This window comes from Orycteropus afer, unplaced genomic scaffold (assembly GCF_000298275.1).
Source record: "Orycteropus afer afer isolate SDZICR_OR568_19922 unplaced genomic scaffold, OryAfe1.0 scaffold00286, whole genome shotgun sequence".
In the NCBI taxonomy this organism is placed as follows: Eukaryota; Metazoa; Chordata; class Mammalia; order Tubulidentata; family Orycteropodidae; genus Orycteropus; species Orycteropus afer.
The window spans coordinates 1977471-1997134 of NW_006921873.1; the positions used below are offsets into that span (position 1 = coordinate 1977471).

The following is a 19664-nucleotide window of genomic DNA, read 5'->3' on the forward strand; positions in this document are numbered from 1 at the left end:
GGTTTCCAGTGAACACCTGTGGCACATGGGAGCTCTGGTGGTGTAGTGCCTAAGGCAATTGACTGCTAATCAGCAGGCATGGTTCAAACCCACCAGCCACTCCTTGGAAGGAAAACTGGGCAATCGAAACCCACTGGGTTTTGAGACAGTACATCTTTTTGGAAGTAGATTGCCCCATCTTCAGTCCACAGAGCATTTGATGGGTTTGAACTGCCAAACATCTAGTTAGCAATCAAATGCCTTAGGTACTGCACCATAAGTAAAATCCTCCAGGGAGGGAAAAAAAGAAATGAAAGTTTCTTGGAGCAGGAATGAAGAAGAAAATAGTTAAGGGGTACAAATTGAAGGAGAGCTCTCCATTTTAAAACTGTACTTACTATATATAGTAGGCCAATTTGGCAAGTAGAATGGTTTCCGGGCAACTGATGGGGCAAAATGAATAATCTAAAATTCAGTGATTAAAAATAGGAAGTCTGAAGGGGATTCTTATGTATATCTGTGACTGGTAATCAGTGATTTATTGAAATATACACAAAATGAGTAGAGACATAATAGATGGTTAATAAACACTGAGTGAATGAGTTAATGAATGCATGAATGAACAGAAATCCATTGAATAGCAACAAAGCAACTAGAAAAAACACAAACAATGAAATTGATTTAGACTTAAAGATATTTTCTTTTCAACAAATGGAAGATATAGCTCCCCACCACCACTATAGTCACTGTGAAAAAGATAATAAAGTAAGTTATTGAAAAAGGGTCAACCCAATGACAGCTAGGATATTTACCCCACTTATTTAACAACACTTAATTTAATCGAAGGTAGCATTATCACTAAATTATTAAAAGTAATCATTTCAATTATAAGTGGAACAAAGTGAGCTGAGCAGTGTCCTCACAGTGGACCATGTTCTGGTGCTGCACTCTGCTCTACTGGGCTCCAAAGCCAGCACACAGATCAGCAGGAGAGGAAATGAAATCTCTTCCGCCAGGCACTTGGTTAATGGTGTGGAAAAAAATAAATTTTCAGAAAAGTAAAAAATTTCTCCACTGGAGGACAAAGCCATGGTTGGAGAAGCAGTTACTGCTTGGCTGTTTACTGCTGCTACTGAAGCCCTGCTGCACCTCTGGTATAGTCAGAGAACTCTTAGGACCCAACGAAATCAACCAGTCGGTACACCTCCTCTGTCCTTCCTTCCCCAAAGTCAATCTGCAAGTTATGTTACTTCTTTTTAATTATGTGGCTGTATTTACCCATTTTATTCAATTCTTCCAAAAAAAAAAAAAAAACAAAACCACAGCCATCGAGTCAATTCGACTCATAGCCACCCCTCCTTGTGTTTCCGAGGTGGTATCTATACGGAAGTCGATTGCCCAGTCTTCCTTCTGAGGAGTCAAATGCCTCAGGCACTATGCCACCAGCGCTCCCTAAAATTCAGTATTTTGTGACCAAAGTATTCTAAGAATCTCAATTTCCTTATTGGTATGGTCAGAGTTAATTAGAAAAAAAAACCTTTCCATGCCTTTGATAATGCAATTACCCTTGCCTGGGAGACTGTCCCTTCTGACCTCTCCTATTTCTTTTATCTCTGATTATTCCAGCACACAGCACAAGTGCCACTCCTCCTGCTCTGTTTTTGCTTCCTAGTCTTACTTTCCATGATGGCACCAGTCCATATCAATCATGGTTTCCAATGAACACCTGTGGCACATGGGAGCTCTGGTAGTGTAGTGCCTAAGGCATTTGACTGCTAATCAGAAGGCTGGTGGTTCAAACCCACCAGCTACTCCTTGGAAGGAAGACTGGGCAATCTACTTCCGTAGTGTACCACTTCAGAAACCCAAGGAGGGGCCACTATGAGTCGAACAGACTCTATGGCAGTGAGTTTATTTTTTTTTTGTTACCTGTGGCACTTACAACAGAGCCCATCACTTGACAGTAACACAAGACAAATAGCATACTGAAAGGCCAGCAGAGTAGTCACATGAAAAATATCAGTTTCTTTTCATTCCTATATTTCCTACCATGAGGAATGCTATGATGCACTTAATTCACCATTTCAGGTATATGACCTATTTCCCTTCCTAAGGACAGGTTCATATTATATGTTGCTGTCATTTTCCTTCCTAAGGACAGGTTCATATTATATGTTAGTTGGCTAACAACTCATGGCAACTCCATGTATGACCAACAAATCATTGCCTGGTCCTGCGCCTCCCTTGCTGTCATTGGTGTGCCAAAATCCATCGTGGCAGCCACTGTATGTTTTGAGAGCCTTTCATCCTCGGGAACTCATACTGCAGTACTATATTGAATGATATTCTGCTATGATCCATAGGGTTTTCACTGCAAGTAGATCACCAAGCCTTTTCTCCTAGTCTGCCTTAGTCTGAAAGCTCTGCTAAAACCTTTTCACCAAAGGATACCCTGCTAGTATTTGAAATACCAATGCCATAGCTCCCAGAATCATAGCAACACACAAGCCACCACATATGACAAACTGACAGATGGGGGTTGTCATACTATACCCTTCTTTGCAATTATTGAGCACTGTGCTTTACTCACTTTCATGTCTATAAATGTAAGGTAGAAGAGAGAACAGCACATTTTCTGAATATGCGAAGAAGTAGAAAAGGTATTTAAGCACACACACACACACACATATATTAAGAAATTATATTTTAATAGTCAAATATGAGACAATGTATAATTTTCTGACTTTTTTTCCAACCTTTTGATTAACTAGTACTGTGAAAAGAAAAGGGATAAAATTAACATATCTACTATCCTGAAAGGGCTACTTAATTTATCATTTCAAAGAAGCAATTACAGTATAGGAAAAAAAAAAAGAGGCCCAACTTGTTCCAGGGAACTGAGCTGACAAAAAAAGTTACCATCTGTTAAGATTTGGAAAGATACCTGTACAGATTTACGAACTGCAAATGTGCAGAACATAATCTGTTTGTTCTTCTTTTCTTTCTTTAAGGGGATAAACAACCAAACTAATTTGATTTTTCCAGATTTGCAAATTTTATAATGGATTAAAATCCTGAGGGAGCTAACAACAGATGGATGACTGTGTTATTCCAATTTCAGCTACCTTAGGCTTTAGAAAGCTGTCATTTTTTAAAAAGACAATCAATTTCTTATTTCAAGAAACATGAAAAAACACTGACTGTATCTATCCAACATTTGCTTTGAAACATCTTTTATATCAAAGCATGGCTTTTGTTTATTTAAAGTAAATAGAGAGAAACTTTATAATAGCAAATCATTATTCCACCACCCAAAAGATAAAGGATGAGGATACCTAAGCCCTTAGGGGGAAAACAATATTAGCAACGAGCTCAACATATCACAATAATAAATATTAAACAATCAATCAATAGGAGCTGGATTATTTTCTTCTGTACTCTTAACACTTCTGTGAGTAGCTGTGCAGCTAGAGCCGTTAAGGAATTTAAATTCACATTTAAGGTTTATCTGCTCAGCTAATATGTTCAACACAGTCAACCTCTGAGATCTCACGTGGCATAATTTAGAAATGTAACAGAGAGTAGTAAATACATGCAAGCTGAGCAACGGTCTTGAGGGTTTAAGTAATACAAACACCTAATTTTAATTTTATATTATCTACAGAAAGTATGACCCATTAGAACAATATATCAAAGAGAATTGTAGAATCTGACGATTATTATACTTAAGACTAAAGAGATACCTACTGTAGCCTGTACCTCTCTGTGCTTGCCCTTCTTATTCATTTACTCTCTATCTTACATACTTGATCATGAAGCCCTGTAATTTTTTCACATACATTTTCAGGCTCACTAATAGATTTATAATTTTCTTCACAAATGTTTTTCTTCTATGTTTTCTTCACAATCTCTCTGCTTTCTTCCCTCTGTGCCTCAGTTTCTTCATTTTAGATTATGGCTACTTCAGAGAGTGATTAGAATTGCATGATATAATGCACACCAAGTGCCTCAGCACACTGCCTGACTCACAGGAGGTGCTCCACACATTTCCATCCTTTCATCACCTCCTTTCATTTTGTTTATTGCTGCTTTGCATTTTCTTCTTATGGCTTTGTTTTCATTTTCTTATGTTCTTATTCCTTATCTATATTTGCATTAGATGTCATTATGTGTAAATATTTAGGTATATGATCATATGTATATTTATAAAAATCAAAATATTTAGAATTCCTTTAGAAATATATTTGTGACAACAGAGATGCTTGTATAACAGCATGCATGGCTAATTAAATAAACTCACATCAAATGCTGTATTAAAAATACAAAGAAGTTTCAGATCTAGGGGAATAATTTAAGTTTATCATATAAAATATAAATGCCAAAAAGACAGTTTAAAGCAAATGCAATAAATGCACAGAGGGTAAGTTCCGCTTAGAAGTCAGAAGGAAGTGTCATTTTAGCCAAAACTTTATGGTTGAGCTAGACATTATCACGTGGGTGTCATGGGCAGGAAAAGCTCCATCCAGAACCAACAGCAGGAGCAAAGGTTTCATGAGTTGAATGCCCAGGACATGTTTGGGAAGTGATAGAGAATAAGGCTAGAAAGATAAGCTGAGCCAGGGTAGAAGCATATATAATATTTTTTTTTTCTATTTCTTTATATGAAGTTATGATTTACACAGTATCTATCTTGAATAAGTAGGACTTATTTCTATCATTGTTTCTTCAGTAAATAGCAAAAATCACGTCATCATTCCAGGAAAGTGGGGAAGTTCCTCTTCATCATGTACTACCACGAATCAATGTAACCTCTGTGCTTTCTTCATTCACTCTTTGTTCACTGCCCCCGAAGCACTAGATATTACCTTTGGCACAGTTCAGTTCTGCACTCCAACTCATCCTTCATAATGTAACCAAATGAATCTTCCTTAGGTAAAATGAATCCAATAAACCCTCTGCTCAGAACTCTAAAGCTGTTTATTCTATTGTGATTGGGCAATCTACTTACGTAGTGATACCGCCTCAGAAACCCAAAGAGGCGTCTCTATGAGTCGGATCCAACTTGATGGCAATGAGTTTGGTTTTGTTTTTTGGGTATTAAGAATATACTCCTTAGCACAGTAATAGAGCCCTCCTTCTTTATTCCTTGATTCATTCATTCTTTTATTTGGCAAATAAGGAAGATTGGGCAATCTACTTCTGTAGTGATATTGCCTCGAAAATCCAAGAAGGGGTCGCTGTGAGTCAAGTCCAACTCGACAGCATATAACAACAACAACATTTTAGGTGCAGGGAATAGACTAACAGCACTATCCTATAGGAGCTTAACCACAGAAAGAAAGATGCAGCAATAAGCCAGAATATGAGAAAGAAGTGATGATGTGTTGTTTAGCTTTCTATTCTAAGCTAATGATTTGGTAATTTGTATTTCCAGCTCATACCTTTCCTCTAAATGCTAGATTCATATATCTAGGATCTACAAAGCATGTCTACTTAAATGTCTAACAAATATCCAAAGGACATGTGAAAGTGAGCCCCTCATCTACTCTCCCCACCTATTCTTTCCCTATTCTTCTACATTTCATTATATGGCAACTGCATCCTTCAGTGGTTCAGACCAATAGCTTAGATAGTCTTGATTCCTCTCCGTATTCAATCTATTACTCAGTTTCGTTGGCCCTATCTTCAAAATATACTTAGTATCCAAGAACGTCCACTGCTAACATCCACACTCAAGCCATCACCATCTTTCATCTGGGTCACTGCTTCAGCAGTTAGTCCTCCTTAGTCATTGTTTAACATGACAATTCTAGTGATCTTTTCAAAATGTAAATCAGAGTATATCACTCCTATGTTCCAAACTCCAAAATGACTTTCAAGACCTTATTTCACCATTTCCTCTCTGACTTTAACACGGACAATTATTCCCTCTCACTACTGATGGTGTAGTGCCTAAGGCATTTGACTGCTAACCTGAAGGCTGGCGGTTCAAACCTCCAGGCACTCCTTGGAAGGAAGGTTGGGCAATCTACTTCCGTAGAGACAGCACTTCAGAAACCCAAGGAGGGGCTGCTATGAGTTGAATAGACTTCACGGCAGTGAGTTTGGTTTTTTGCTTTGACTCTCCAAGCAATACTAATCTCCTTGCTGACCACTTACTGGAATTCTCTTCTCTTGTAAATAACCACATACCTTGGCTTTTTTCACCTGCTGGTCTTTGTTCAAAAAATCACCTTATCAATGAAACTTATACATCTACTATTTAATATTTCAACTCTTATCCCCAACTAGCATTCCCTAGCCACTTTTCTTGCTGTACATATCTAGTCATCCATTACCATACCATTTGAGATACTGAATCTTTATCTTATTTGTTTACTGTCTATGTTCTCACCAGGAGATAAGCTCTATAAGAGCAAGATTTTTTTCTTTTTTCCTTATTCTGCTCACTGCTATGTCCCAAAGCTTAGAAAAGTACTAGGAAATAGCAACTAATATACACTATTAAAAAAAATCAACCAAACTCATTGCCATCAAGTTGGCTCCGACTCATAGTGACCCCTCCTTGGGTTTCCGAGGCAGTATCACTATGGAAGTAGATTGCCCAACCTTTCTTTGAAGGAGTGGCTAGTGGGTTTGAACTGGCAGCCTTCTGGTTACCAGTCAAATGCCTTAGGCACTATGCCACCAGAGCTCCCAATATATACTATGGATGACAACAAATACATCTATTTGTTAAATAAGTGAATGAGTGTGGGAGGCAATGTAGATAATTTAGTGTTCATAAAAAATAAATTTAAGGCATGGATAGGAAAGCAATGATGCTAGCTAGAAATGAAGGAAGGAGCAAGAAAACATAAGAATTTGGATACCATGGTAAGAAGCTTAGGCTTTATATAGTGGTCAGTGGTGAGCTTCTAAGGAATAAGGGGATGACTAGGTCAGAACTGCATATCAAAGGTGACTCTGGCAGCAGTGTGAAGAATACTTTTGAAAAGGAACTAAGAAGCTATTGTAATACCTTAGGCAAGAGGTGACAGTGGCCTGAACCAATCAAATAAATAGTAAAGATGAATATATAGGATTTGGTGACTGGGAAGGAAATGTGGTGTAGAAGACCTACCCAAACACACAATGCTGAAGGAAAACATATAGCAATGAGGTAAGATGCATTGAGGTCATATTTGGACACTTTGAATTTGAGGTGCTCTGTGCAATGGGGGCAATGTTTACCTATTGTTGTTGTTAGCTGCCACTGAGTCAGTCCTCAACTTATGGTGACCTCATGTACAACAGAATGAAATACTGCCTGGTCCTGCATCATTCCCATGATTGGTGGTGGATCAGACCCTTGTGATGTATATGGTTTTCACAGGCTGATTACTGGAAGCAGATCACCAATCCTTTCTTCCTAGTTCACCTTAGTCCAGAAGCTCCCCTGAAACCCGTTCAGCTTCCTAGCAACACATAAGCCTCTGCTGACAGACAGGTGATGGCTGTGCAGCAGGCACTAGCCAGAAAAAAACCTGGGTCTCCTGCATGGAAGGTCAGAACTCTCCCAGTGAACCACTGATGCCATCTCATTGACCTATTAGGTGGCTGGGAATAGGAGAATGATGTTTATAATAGATACTTGGCGCAGATTTGGAAGTCATCAATATATGAGAATAGGTAAATCGGTATGAGCAGATGTGATCAATGGGGTTATTACATGAAATCAGAATAGTGGAGGACTTTTGACAGACAGGAAAAAAAAGAGAAGATAACAACAGCTTAAGAAGAAATCAGAGTTATGAGGAAAGCCAGGAATTTTCAGAGAGACTGAAGGATATCTCAAACACATGTGGCACCAAGTGAGAAATTTTAAGTAGAATAAACTTGTGTATATTTGTAATACAATTACACAATCTATGAAAAATTATCTAATTGTACATTGAGTATTTTTGAAAATTGATTAAAATGTACCTGCATATTCCACTGAAGGGAAGTAGCATTCAGATGAGGTTTCTGAAAGATGAAATACAAATTTTTCCAGTAATTCTACCAAAGCTGTAATAAATAGAATTAGGATATTAAAGGTCAAGAATAACATGTGGTATTACATTCCTACATCACACACCAGAAAACAAAAGTTAACTGAACTTCATCACAGTTCTATTCTAAGGGGGTCCCATTCAAAACACACAACATTTTGGTATTCATAAGATTTCAGATTTAAAGTAAATTTTAATAGCTTCACTGAGAACCTATGCAATGTAAAACTGGAAAAGAATCATCTGCTATCTTTAGATCCTCTGCGATTAGTTTTGAATTTTCTAAATGATTTAATTCAAAAAGAAAATTATCACTAATTAGGCTATAATATCTTATTATCAGTATTCACACATACAGAAAAAAAAGATGTGAACTCTATGACAAGGATCGAGGCACAGCTCATGTCCTTTTCAAAACCAGTACATATTATGTATTTTATACACTTTTACCTGATGTTATCAGTTCAAGGCAACCAGATCAAAAGTAAACTTGCCGTATCTGGCTTTGTTGTTGTTAGGTGCCATCGAGTTGGCTCTGACTCATAGCGACCCTATGTACAACAGAACAAAACACTGCCTGGTCCTGTGCCAGCCTCACAATCCTTGCTGTACCTGAGCCGATCATTGCAGTCACTGTGTCAAACCACCTTGTTGAGGGCCTTTCCCTTTTTCACAGGCTTAGAAGTGACAAAATTATTCTTTTCCAGGTTGGTGTGATAATGTCACATAGATAATACTACTGTCTTTGCACATATTATCCCAAGAATGGATATAACCAGTTGGATTATAATTAATATGCAACAAAGTAGGGTTTGTTTTTTTCCATTTGTTGTTTTCACTGAAAATGAGTATTGTATTTCTACACAAATAGCACACACATTATACATTTTTTGCATACCATGCAACCACCTGCGTGTTTTCATAAGTGCACTATCCCAATTTTTTTTAACATGTTGATGACTTCATTTCATTTTTTTTTTCTGTCCAACAAATTTAATGTTAAATCTTTATCTTGGTGCCTGACAAAGCAGAAGTTTGGTTCCTGGTAGCATACCCTCACCAGCCTACTCCCAGTATCTAAGCAGCCCCTCACCTGGCAGGATTCCTTTTCCACCCTACAAATTGCTTTCTCTGATGCAGAAAGAAATCCTTTTTGTGTGCTGAAACAGTCCTTGCCAAAATAGCCAGCTACAGCACAGGAAGTGCATGGGTCTGTGCACCTTGGGCCAGAGAGGCCACTCAGAAGCCAAGGCTGGCATGTTGCAGCCTCTGCATTTTGCCCCACCGCATAGCTGGTGGCCACCATGCTTTGGCCATTTGAATCTCCTATGCACACAAATGCAGGAGGGCTGGTGGGAGAGCTATGGATGCAGAGGGGTCACACGTTCCGCACTTGGACGAGTCTGACTGGCCACTTGAGCTTCCCACAAGGCTAGGGTAGTACAGACTCGTACCTGCATCATCCTGCTGCCCAGCTTCATGTGGAGGCAGCAATACAGGATGTGGGTGCATATGGGCAATGGCCCCTATCTGCCATGAGATCAGCCCATACTTGGACTGTTGCAGTCCTGTAGATTGGCTGCAAGGAACTCAACTGCTCTTCGCCCTGTCATGAACTGCCCCAGAGAAATGCAGTTTCAACTGTTTATTTTCCTGTTACTGGGGTACTACCAACTTGACGCATGAATTCTTGACCGTAGATTGTATCTTTACTATACAAATGTGATCAAAAGTAACATTTTTGGACTATAGAAGGAGGGTAATTGAGGTCAAAATTAACTTCCGACATGTCATGAGACATGCAAGAGGTATGCATGGGCATGCTATGCCAAAATTTTTTTCATATAATTTCACCATTTCCTCCCATTATAAGTGTGTGTGCATGTGTGTATGATTTATGTGGATACACTGTGAAATATTCAGTTTATCTGTAGAGTAATTGATAGGTTTATATGTTTTGTGAGTAAGTTTCAGTCAACTTGTAAAACTGTATCCTAATAATATCTAGGGCATTAACTATGATTTATATTAACTGAATCATTTGAGAGATAAAGCTGCAGTCATGGAACAATGCTAAAAATGAATCCATGTTTGGCAGTTGAACCCATGACTCCGATCTCATTAGCAAATCTCTCTAACTAACCAACTACAAGTATAGCTGAACTGCATAGTTACAGAGTGGCTGTTTATCTCAGTATGACCAACAGCCTCACTCACTGCCAACTGACTGAATATTCCATCATCTATAATTCAAGGCAATTAATTCATATCATGAAATAATTCTCAACATTTAAAATAAATTAACTCTAAATTACTACTATCCAGAAAGTAAACTACAGAAGATTGTTTTCTTTATGAAGGGAATGGCAAAGTACTAAAAGTGAGTGACCAATAATAACACTAAGGAAAAGGAAGACACAGAGGGGTACACAAGAAGTACACAGACAACAAAGATAAACCATTTTACACATACAATATTGTGTTATCAGTGATAACAAACACTAATCTATGGGTAAATAGATGGCTGGACAGGCTGAATGACAGGAGCTCAGATGGTGTAGTGCCTAAAGCACTTGACTGCAAACCAGAAGGCTGGCAGTCCAAACCCACCAGCCACTCCTCAGAAGGAAGATTGGGCAATCTATTTCCGCAGCGATACTGCCTTGGAAACCCAAGGAAGGGTTGGAATCAACTCGAAGGTAGTGAGTTTTTATATATAAGGTTGGCAGACAATATTTCTACATACGTATTTGTATGTGCTGTAACAATGTCCATATATACAATAGAGCTAACATGGGGCAAAGTTTATGGTAACTTCTTAGCCATAGCCAACCACACTGAGGAAGAGAGTAGCTGGACCTGTGGGCTCGGGACCATGGTTGCAGGGGACATCAAGCTGAATTGGCATAACATAACACACAATACTGTTTTACATCCCACTTTGGTGAGTAGTGACTGGGGTCTTACAAGCTTGCAAGCGGCCATCTAAATGTAACAATGGGTTGTCCAGAGCAAAGAAAAATGAAGAAAATACAAAGTACATGGAAACAAGTAGTCCAAGGGACTAGTGGACTGTGTGAACCTCAGCCTATATAACCACGAGACCAGAAGAGCTAGATGGTGCCTGGCTACCCCTGTCAACCACTTGGAAAGGGATCAGTGCAGGAGACCTTGGACAGAGTGGGAGAACAATGTGGAACAAAATTCAAAATCATATAAAAGATCCAGTTTACTGGTCTGATAGAGCCCGGCAAGACCCCTGAGACTGTGGCCCCTAGTTACCCTTCAGGTCTGGAATTAAACTCACTCCCGTGGCTTCCAGCCAAACAACAGATAGGCATATAGAGTGAACATTTAAATCAAGTAGATACATTCCTTAGAACCATCGATCATGGGAGAACAGAAGGGCAGTATTTGCACAGGAAGATAGCTCATGGGGCAGGAATGCATAGGAAAGAAGGACACAGGGAAGGATACTGCAGGGTGGTGGGGGGAAGAGAGCTGCTACACCATGGGAAACTGTAGTCAATGTCATGAAACAAAATGTGTATGAACTGCTGTACAGAAAATGAATTTGCTCTGTAAACTTTCACCCAAATCACAATAAAAATTTTTTTAAAAAGAGATAGTTTTGTCTAAAGTGAGATTTTTTATTTTAAAAGACAAGCCTTGAGTTTCTACAAAGGATTTTAAATTAGAGGGTTTTCTCTTCTTTAATCATACCTATTCCCTGGGATTGGTATATGACGTTAATAGGCTAGAAAACCAAAATTATTAACATTTACATACTAATACAGGGACATGAGTTTTCTGCTAGGAAGAAAAGTAAAAGGTGGTTTGTTTAGGAATACCTGGGCAGTGACTCTGCTTTCTACCTTGGCTTGCCATTTTAACAATAGCTGGTTCAAAAATTAGGAAGCTCAATGTTTATAAACATTGAAATTTCTCTTGTATTTACTTCTGTAATTCATTTTTTAATCTTTTATTAAAGCTAGTATATTATTCAATCACATGAAAATTACAGCAACAGAATTCAATTTCCCCCTATCAATCATCCTGATGTAACCACCAGCTAGCTCTTCCTTGAACACTTGCTTCTTCAAGAACTTATCATGATTTCCATTATGTGAAAGAAAGGAAAAAAGAACTTATCATGGTTTTCATCTCCCTAGCCTATGAAGTTAGAATTCCTCTAATGAGTTTTAAGCTCTTTACAATCTTAGGTCATTCAACCTTATCTACTCTTCATATAAATTATTATTAAGAATAGTCAGTCAAATTATTCTTCTCAATGTTCTCATGTAGTTCATAGTCATTGTTTTCTCTGTACCTTAACTACAGATTCTGAGGAAGCTGCAGGGATGGCGCAGAGGAAGAGAACTTCCTGTGGCTATTCTTTTAGGATACATCTGCTTCAGCAGTAGAATGCTTGCCTTCCAGGGGGGAATTCAGGGTTTGACTCCTGGACAACGCCTCTCATGCGCGGCCACCACCTACCTGTCAGTGGGGCCTGAGTGCTGCTGTGATACTGAACAGGTTTGAGCAGAACCTACAGACTAACAGACTAGGATGAACGGCCTGATGATCTACTTCAAAGACTCAGTCAGTGAAAACCCCATGGTCCACAGCTGATCATGGGGATGGCTCAGGACAAAGGCGCATTTTGTTCTGTTGGGCATGGGGTTCATGAGTTGGGAGCCTATTCAACCACAGCCAACAAGAAGTACCAGCAACATATTCTTTTAAATTTTTCTTCATCTGATAATGCCTTAATTTCTCCATCATGCCTGAAAAATATTATTGTCCGATGCAGATTTCAGGGTTGTTGGCTATTTTCTTTCAGCACTCGAGTAATGTCTTGTCACTTCCTTCTTTCCTCCATCTTTTCAGATGAGAAGTCCACCACCATTTGCATTGTCTTTGCCCTATAGATAAGGCCCTATTTCTTTCTTGCTGCTTTCAAGATTTTCTATGATTTTTTTTTAGTTTTTAGAAGTTTGAGTATATTGTATCTTAGTATGGATTTCCTTGGGTTTATCTTGTTTGGGGTTTGTTCAGCTTCTTGAATCCATGGATTTGGACTACTTGCCATATAATTCTACTATCTTTGTCATCTCAGGAAGGCGCTTTCGTGGCACAATGCCTAAGGCATTTGACTGCTAACCAGAAGGGTAGTGGTTCAAACCTGCCAGGCACTCCATGGAAGGAAGACTGGGAAATCTACTTCCATAAAGATTTACACCTCAGAAATCCAAAGGGGGTTGCCATGAGTCAGAATTGACTCAATGGCTATGAGTGTGGTTTGGTTTTTTGGTTGTCATCTCAGTGTCAGCACATCTACTGATTCTCTTTTCTCATTGAATTTATGAATGTCTTGGTTCTATTTATGAATTGGCATTGAAACCTGGACATTTAAGGTATTATGTGGTGAGAGTCTCCATCTTACCTAAATATTCTGCTTTAGGTGGTGTCTCTCTGGCATACAAGGGAAGGAAAGTAATGCTCATTATTGTCAGGTATATTGGAAGTCCAGGTTCCTCACTTGGCCTCTATTGAGAGGGAGATGGAACTTCTTGTTATTGCTAGGTGATACGGAGTTCTGGCTCCCCACTAGGTTTTTGGTGATAGCATCTTAGCTGAGAGGGAGAGAGGTATCTCATTATTGTTCCCCACATGGCCTCCACTGAGACTGCTGAGGTGTGGCTGCATTACTGCGGGGTAGTGGAAAAGTCCTGACTCTCCTCTAGACCTCCTCTGATGCCACCCTAGCAGAGATTTTAAAGATAATAAGGGGATCAGCTATTATCAATAGACTGGATCCTGTTATTTTATTTTTTGGTTAAGACAAGTAGGTATTAATAGATTATAAAGTTCAACCTTAAAAACTATTTATAGTGAAGATCTAGGAACTTTAAGTTCTAATAGCATGGCCACACTGTTTTTTATCACAATTACTACTATTATTATTGATGATATTGAGCTTTTTCATCTCTCTTTCCATAGATGTAATCTATTTGATTCCTTTGTATTCCATCTGGTGAGGTCCACATATATAGCTGCCATTTATGTCATTGAAAAAAGGTATTGGCAATGAATAAGTTGTTGGTCTTGCAAAATACTATCATGCAATCTCCAGTATCATTTCTATCACCAAGACCGTATCTTTCAACTACTGATGCTTCATCTTTGTTTCCAACTTTCACATTCCAATGTAATTATGTAATTATCAACACATCTTGATGGCATGTTTGGTCAGTTTCAGACTGCAGAAGTTGGTAAAATTCTACAATTTTTTCATCTTTGGCTTTAATGATTGGTACATAAATTTGAATAACAGTAGTATTAACTGGTCTTCCTTATATGGATATTATCCTATCATGGACACAGTACTTCAGGATGGATCTTGAAATCAGGATAGATCTTTCTGATGATTAATGCAATGCCATTCCTCTTCAATTTGTCATGCCTGGCATAGTAGACTATTCAAAAGGGCCAATACCAGTCCATTACAGCTCACTAATCCCTAGGATATCAATTTTTACATGTTCTATTTCACTTTTGACAACTTCCTATTTTCTAGATTCATACTTCAGACATTCCACATTCTGATTATCAATGAATACAGCTGTTTCTTCCCATTTTGAGCTGTGCTCCATCAGCAAATGAAGGTTGCAAAAGTTTTACTGCATCCGTGTTATTAAGGTCAACTCAACTTTGAGGGGGAGCTCTGGTAGTGTAGTGCCTAAGGTGCTTGACTGCTAACCAGAAGGCTGGCAGTCCAAACCCACCAGCCACTCCTTGGAAGGAAGGTTGGGCAATCTATTTCCGTAGTGATACTGCCTCAGAAGGCGCTCTGATAGCATAGTGGCTAAAGCACTTGACTGCTAACCAGAAGGCTGGCGGTTCGAACCCACCAGCCACTCCTTGGAAGGAAGGTTGGGCAATCCTACTTCCGTACTGCTGCCTCGGAAACCCAAGGAGGGGTCGCTATGTGTCGGGGCCGACTCGACGGCACATAACAACAACAACAACAACAACAACAACTGCCTCGGAAACCCAAGGAGGGGTTGCTATGAGTTGGATCCAACTCGACGGCACGTAACAACGACAACAACTATGAGGAGGCAGCTCTTCCCCAGTCACATTTTGAGGGCCTTCCAACCTGAGAGGCTTATCTTTCAGTACTATATCAGACAATGATGTTACACTGCTATTCATGAACTTTCCCAGTAATGGATCAGTGTTTCACTGCTATTTATAAGGTTTTTAGTGGCCAATTTCTTCAGAAGTAGATGGCCCCATCCTTCTTTCCAGTCTATCTTAGTCTGGAAGCTTTGCTGTGAAACCTGTCTACCATGAGTAACGCTGCCAGTATTTGAAATACCAGGGCAGTGGCATAGCTTCCAGTCTCACAGCAACATATAAGCCACCACAGTATGACAAACTGACAGACAAGTGATGGAGAATGAAAAATCTCTTCTGGAGGAAATGCAGTCCAAATGCTCCTTAGCAGTCAGAATGGTTAGACTACATCTTACCTACTCTGGTCATGCTGTAAGAAGGGACCAGTCCCTGAAGAAGGAAATTAAGCTTGGTAAAGTAGAGGGTCAGCAAAAAAGGGGAAAACCCTCAATGAGATGGACTGACATGGGCTGCAACAATTGGCTCAAGCACAGCAAGGACTGTGAGGATGATGCAGGACTGGTCAGTGTTTGGCGCTGCTGAACATATGGTCACTATGAGACTGATCTGGCTTAATAGCACCAAACAACACAACACTAATATTATTATCATTCCTTACATTCTATTTTCCAAGGCACTTCCATATTTTCCAGTATAATGTGATACAAAGACAACATTATCTATTACCAGTAATCCATAGGATGCTAATAATGGCAGCACAATTTTCTTTACAATAATTTACTCTGAATTTTACCTTGAACCTATCCAAAGGAGCTTACTCAGTAAATATCTAATGAACTTCAATAAGAAGCAGTCATATCAATAACATAAGACTCCTTAACTTTTGTCTGGGTCTCATGAAAACTACTGTCTCTCTTCGTCCTTCCCAAACACACACACACACACACACACATACACATATCATACAAAATTTTGTCTGTAATTTCAAAGGGAGCAAATATCCCTTGAAGCCATCCACAGACCCCAGGTTAAGTATTCTTAACAAATATAAAGGGTAAAGTATATTTATATTTTCATATATTGCAACCATATTTCTTTCTTTTTAATTAAGGGCTTTTTGGTATAAATTTAAACTCTTATTTTTTAAATACTTGTAATTTTCTTTGTAAGTCATGTTATGCTTTTGTTATTATGCTAAATTACATTGTTAAACTATATTATGTTAAAGTATATTGTTCTCATAAGCAATATGCCATTATGCATTTGCTAATTTGAAAGTCTGTGTCCAAGAAAGCAGACCAATGAATTGTTAGATATTTCATTAGTAACCAAATGTATTTTAAAAACAAAGTATTATTAGGGGTAATCCTTTTCCAACATTTTAATCTTGGCCAAGTATGTTCATTTCCTAGACCTTCCAGAACAAAGCATCACAAACGAGGTGGCTTATAAGAAGAAATTTATTGTTTCAGTTTTGAAGGGTAGTCTTCCTTCCATGGAGTGGCTGGTGGGTTTGAACTACCAGCCTTCTGGTCAGTCAAATGCCTTAGGCACTTACACCATCAGAGGTCCTAAGGAGAAAACTGGTAGGAGTGAGGGTCTGACTTTTGAATGACTATGTATGAAGCTATTTCAGAGACCATGAAAGAATTACACAGATGCCACCAAGTCTTTCCTCCTCCTAGCCTCTACTTTCAAGGTGTCAACAGTGCCACTGACCCTTTCTTTTGTTGCTCAGTTTCCAGTGATTTTCATGTGTGCTACTCCTTGCAGCTGCACGACAACTCCCTCACATGGCCACCTTCTGTCTGTCTCACAGTGTCTCTTTTCTTTCATCGGACACCATTCAGATAGGGTTAGGACCCACGCTACTCCAGGACGTGCTCACAGGCACTAGGGACTGGGACTTAAACATAAATTTTGGGACTTTCAAAATAACTTTGGGAGAACAAAATTCAATCCAGGACACCCAGAGAGAAAGGAACTCCTTTTCCTCTCATTACTCGGAAGTCTTTCTTTCTACCATTTTATTTGCTCCTCCTCAAGAGAGCAAAGGGAGCTCTGGTAGCATAGTGGCTAAGACACTTGACTGCTAACCAGAAGGCTGGCGGTTCAAACCCACCAGCCACTCCTCGGAAGGAAGGTTGGGCAATCCTACTTCCGTAGTGATACTGCCTCGGAAACCCAAGGAGGGGTCGCTATGAGTCAGGGCTGACTCGACGGCACATAACAACAAACAACAACAACAAGAGAGCAAAAGTGGCTGATCTAATTGGACAGAGCTTAACATTATTTGTTCAAAATTTACTCTTGCTATTGTGGGATGCTCTGGTAGCATAGTCCCTAAGGCACTTGACTGCTAACCAGAAGGCTGGTGGTTCAAACCCACCAGCCACTCCTCGGAAGGAAAATGGGGCAATCTACTTCCATAGTGATACTGCCTCGGAAACCCAAGGAGAGGTCACCGTGAGTCGGGTCCGACTCGATGGCACACAACAACAATAACATTGTGAGATGCAGAATCGATTCCAACCCACAGAGACCCTTTGAAACAGAGTAGAACTGCCCGACAAGGTTTTCAAGGATGTAATCTTTACAGAAGCTTATTGCAACATCTTTTTCTCATAGATCATTTGGTGTGTTTGAACCACTGACCTTTTGGTTAGCAGCCAAGTACTTAACCACTGTCCCACCAAGGCTTCTCATAATTTACTAGAACCAAAGATTTTGTGTTTCAAAACTCAAATGGGTGATTCTTTCTTCTTTGGCTCTTCCAGTCTGTGTGTACTACACAAAGTAGGTGGGGTTTCCTTAGGCTCTCTCAGCAATCCTTCCAGCTCCAATTCTAACCATGACTGGTATTTAAAACCCATTTTCCTTATCCATACTGCTCTACAGGCCCGCATTTGTTTCTTCCTTCAATGTGGCATGTTGAGACTTTTTTAACTGCAAGAAATGGCATTTGAAGCAAAGGATTACATTGGGGACTGAGTGGGAAAGCTGTAGCATTAGGCAAGCTTCCAAACATACATTCCTCCAAAACACTGGAAGTCATGAGGGCTTATGAAAAAGCTGAGAAACCATAAATAATTTAGTAAGCAATACACAGGAGGACTGTTAATAGGTCACTGGAAACAACGGTTTAGGAGTTGGTGAAGTGAGTGAAGAGCTAAGTAAAGCTATGAACTAAACAGAGAGCCAGAGGCCACTCCCATCCACTTCATGAAGGTAATTTTTCAAACCATAATAAAAAAGGTAAATGTTTGCTCACTTATAAAATGTTTTATATAAAAGTAAGTACCAGACTGGAAGTACCAGACAATGTGTCTAATCACCCTTTGAAGTATCTAATATTCTTAGCAAAAGACTGATCACATACAGTAGACAATCCAGAAGAATTTATCAAATCACTTCAGGATATTAAGGATTGGAACAGTGAAATGACTGAATAATGTCCCTGAATTTTATTAAATGTAAGAAAATATAAAATAAGAGCAATTCCTATGGTTCATTTTCAATTCTGACTAAATCCTAACAGGAAAGTCATATTTCTGTAACTTTCTAAACCTACTACATACTGAGACAAAGTAAAGAAAGTATTATTTACTCCAGTGAATTACATTTAGAACAACTCTAAATATCTCAAAATAGTGCAACACAAGAACATGAAATGAGCATGAAAGATTTAGAGTATCAGAATATAATCTTGAATCTCTACAGTAGATTCAAGTGAAACTGGCGAAACAAGCAAACTGCTGCCTAAAGGCAGACAAGTGGTTCAGTTCTGCTTACCAAGATCACGTACTTTGGACATGTTATCAGGAGGGAACAGTCCCTGCAGAAGGACATCATGCTTGGAAAAGTAAAGGGTCAGCAAAAGAGAGGAAGACCCTCAATGAGACGGACTCACAAGAGTGGTTGCAAAACTGAGCTCAAGCAGAGCAATGACCGTGAATATGGCACAGTTTTGCAGGTAGGTTCTCAAACTGTAAGGTTTATTCTCTCAGGTTTATAAATAGCTTGGAAGTCAATGAACTTACTGAAATTATTTTTCTGTATTCCAGATATGTCAGTACTAATCTTCTGGATTCTCAGCAATTTTTATACCCTCTCCATCAAATACAAAAGTAAAGACAAACAAACAAAAACAGCAACAACTGAAACAATGCACTTACCCACTCCACTGATGGTATCAGGTTTGGTCTTCATCATTGTGCAAAACAGTCTTCGGCAGTTTTCTATCCACTCAGTTTGTTTATCAGAAATGCTGAGACGTAATAATAGCTTGCTAAGATCATTATCTAATGAAGAAATACAGTACATTAGTATAAAAGGACATGCTAGGAATGTTAAAAAAAAATCTTAATGTTAAGTATGTTAACTGTTAGAAAAGTAGAGAAATATTTTTCTTTCAAGAGAAAACAAATTTTTCAGTAATTACATTTTGTATCTTCAATGCCAAGACAAATATGTCTTAGAAGAAGTAAAGCCAGATGCATCTTAGAGGTA

At 39.0% G+C, this 19664-nt stretch overlaps 1 protein-coding gene across 1 annotated transcript in view; it reads right to left on the reverse strand.

Annotated features, from left to right (window-relative positions):
- The window catches only part of TBC1D32 (TBC1 domain family member 32), a 350348-nt gene that overhangs the window by 52084 nt on the left and 278600 nt on the right, over window positions 1-19664 (reverse strand). Inside the window, exons 26-27 of the mRNA XM_042782292.1 lie at window positions 19331-19456; window positions 7945-8028 (exon numbers count right to left, since the gene is read on the reverse strand). Coding sequence (XP_042638226.1) covers window positions 7945-8028; window positions 19331-19456 — 210 coding nt within the window. The remainder of the gene's footprint in view (window positions 1-7944; window positions 8029-19330; window positions 19457-19664) is intronic.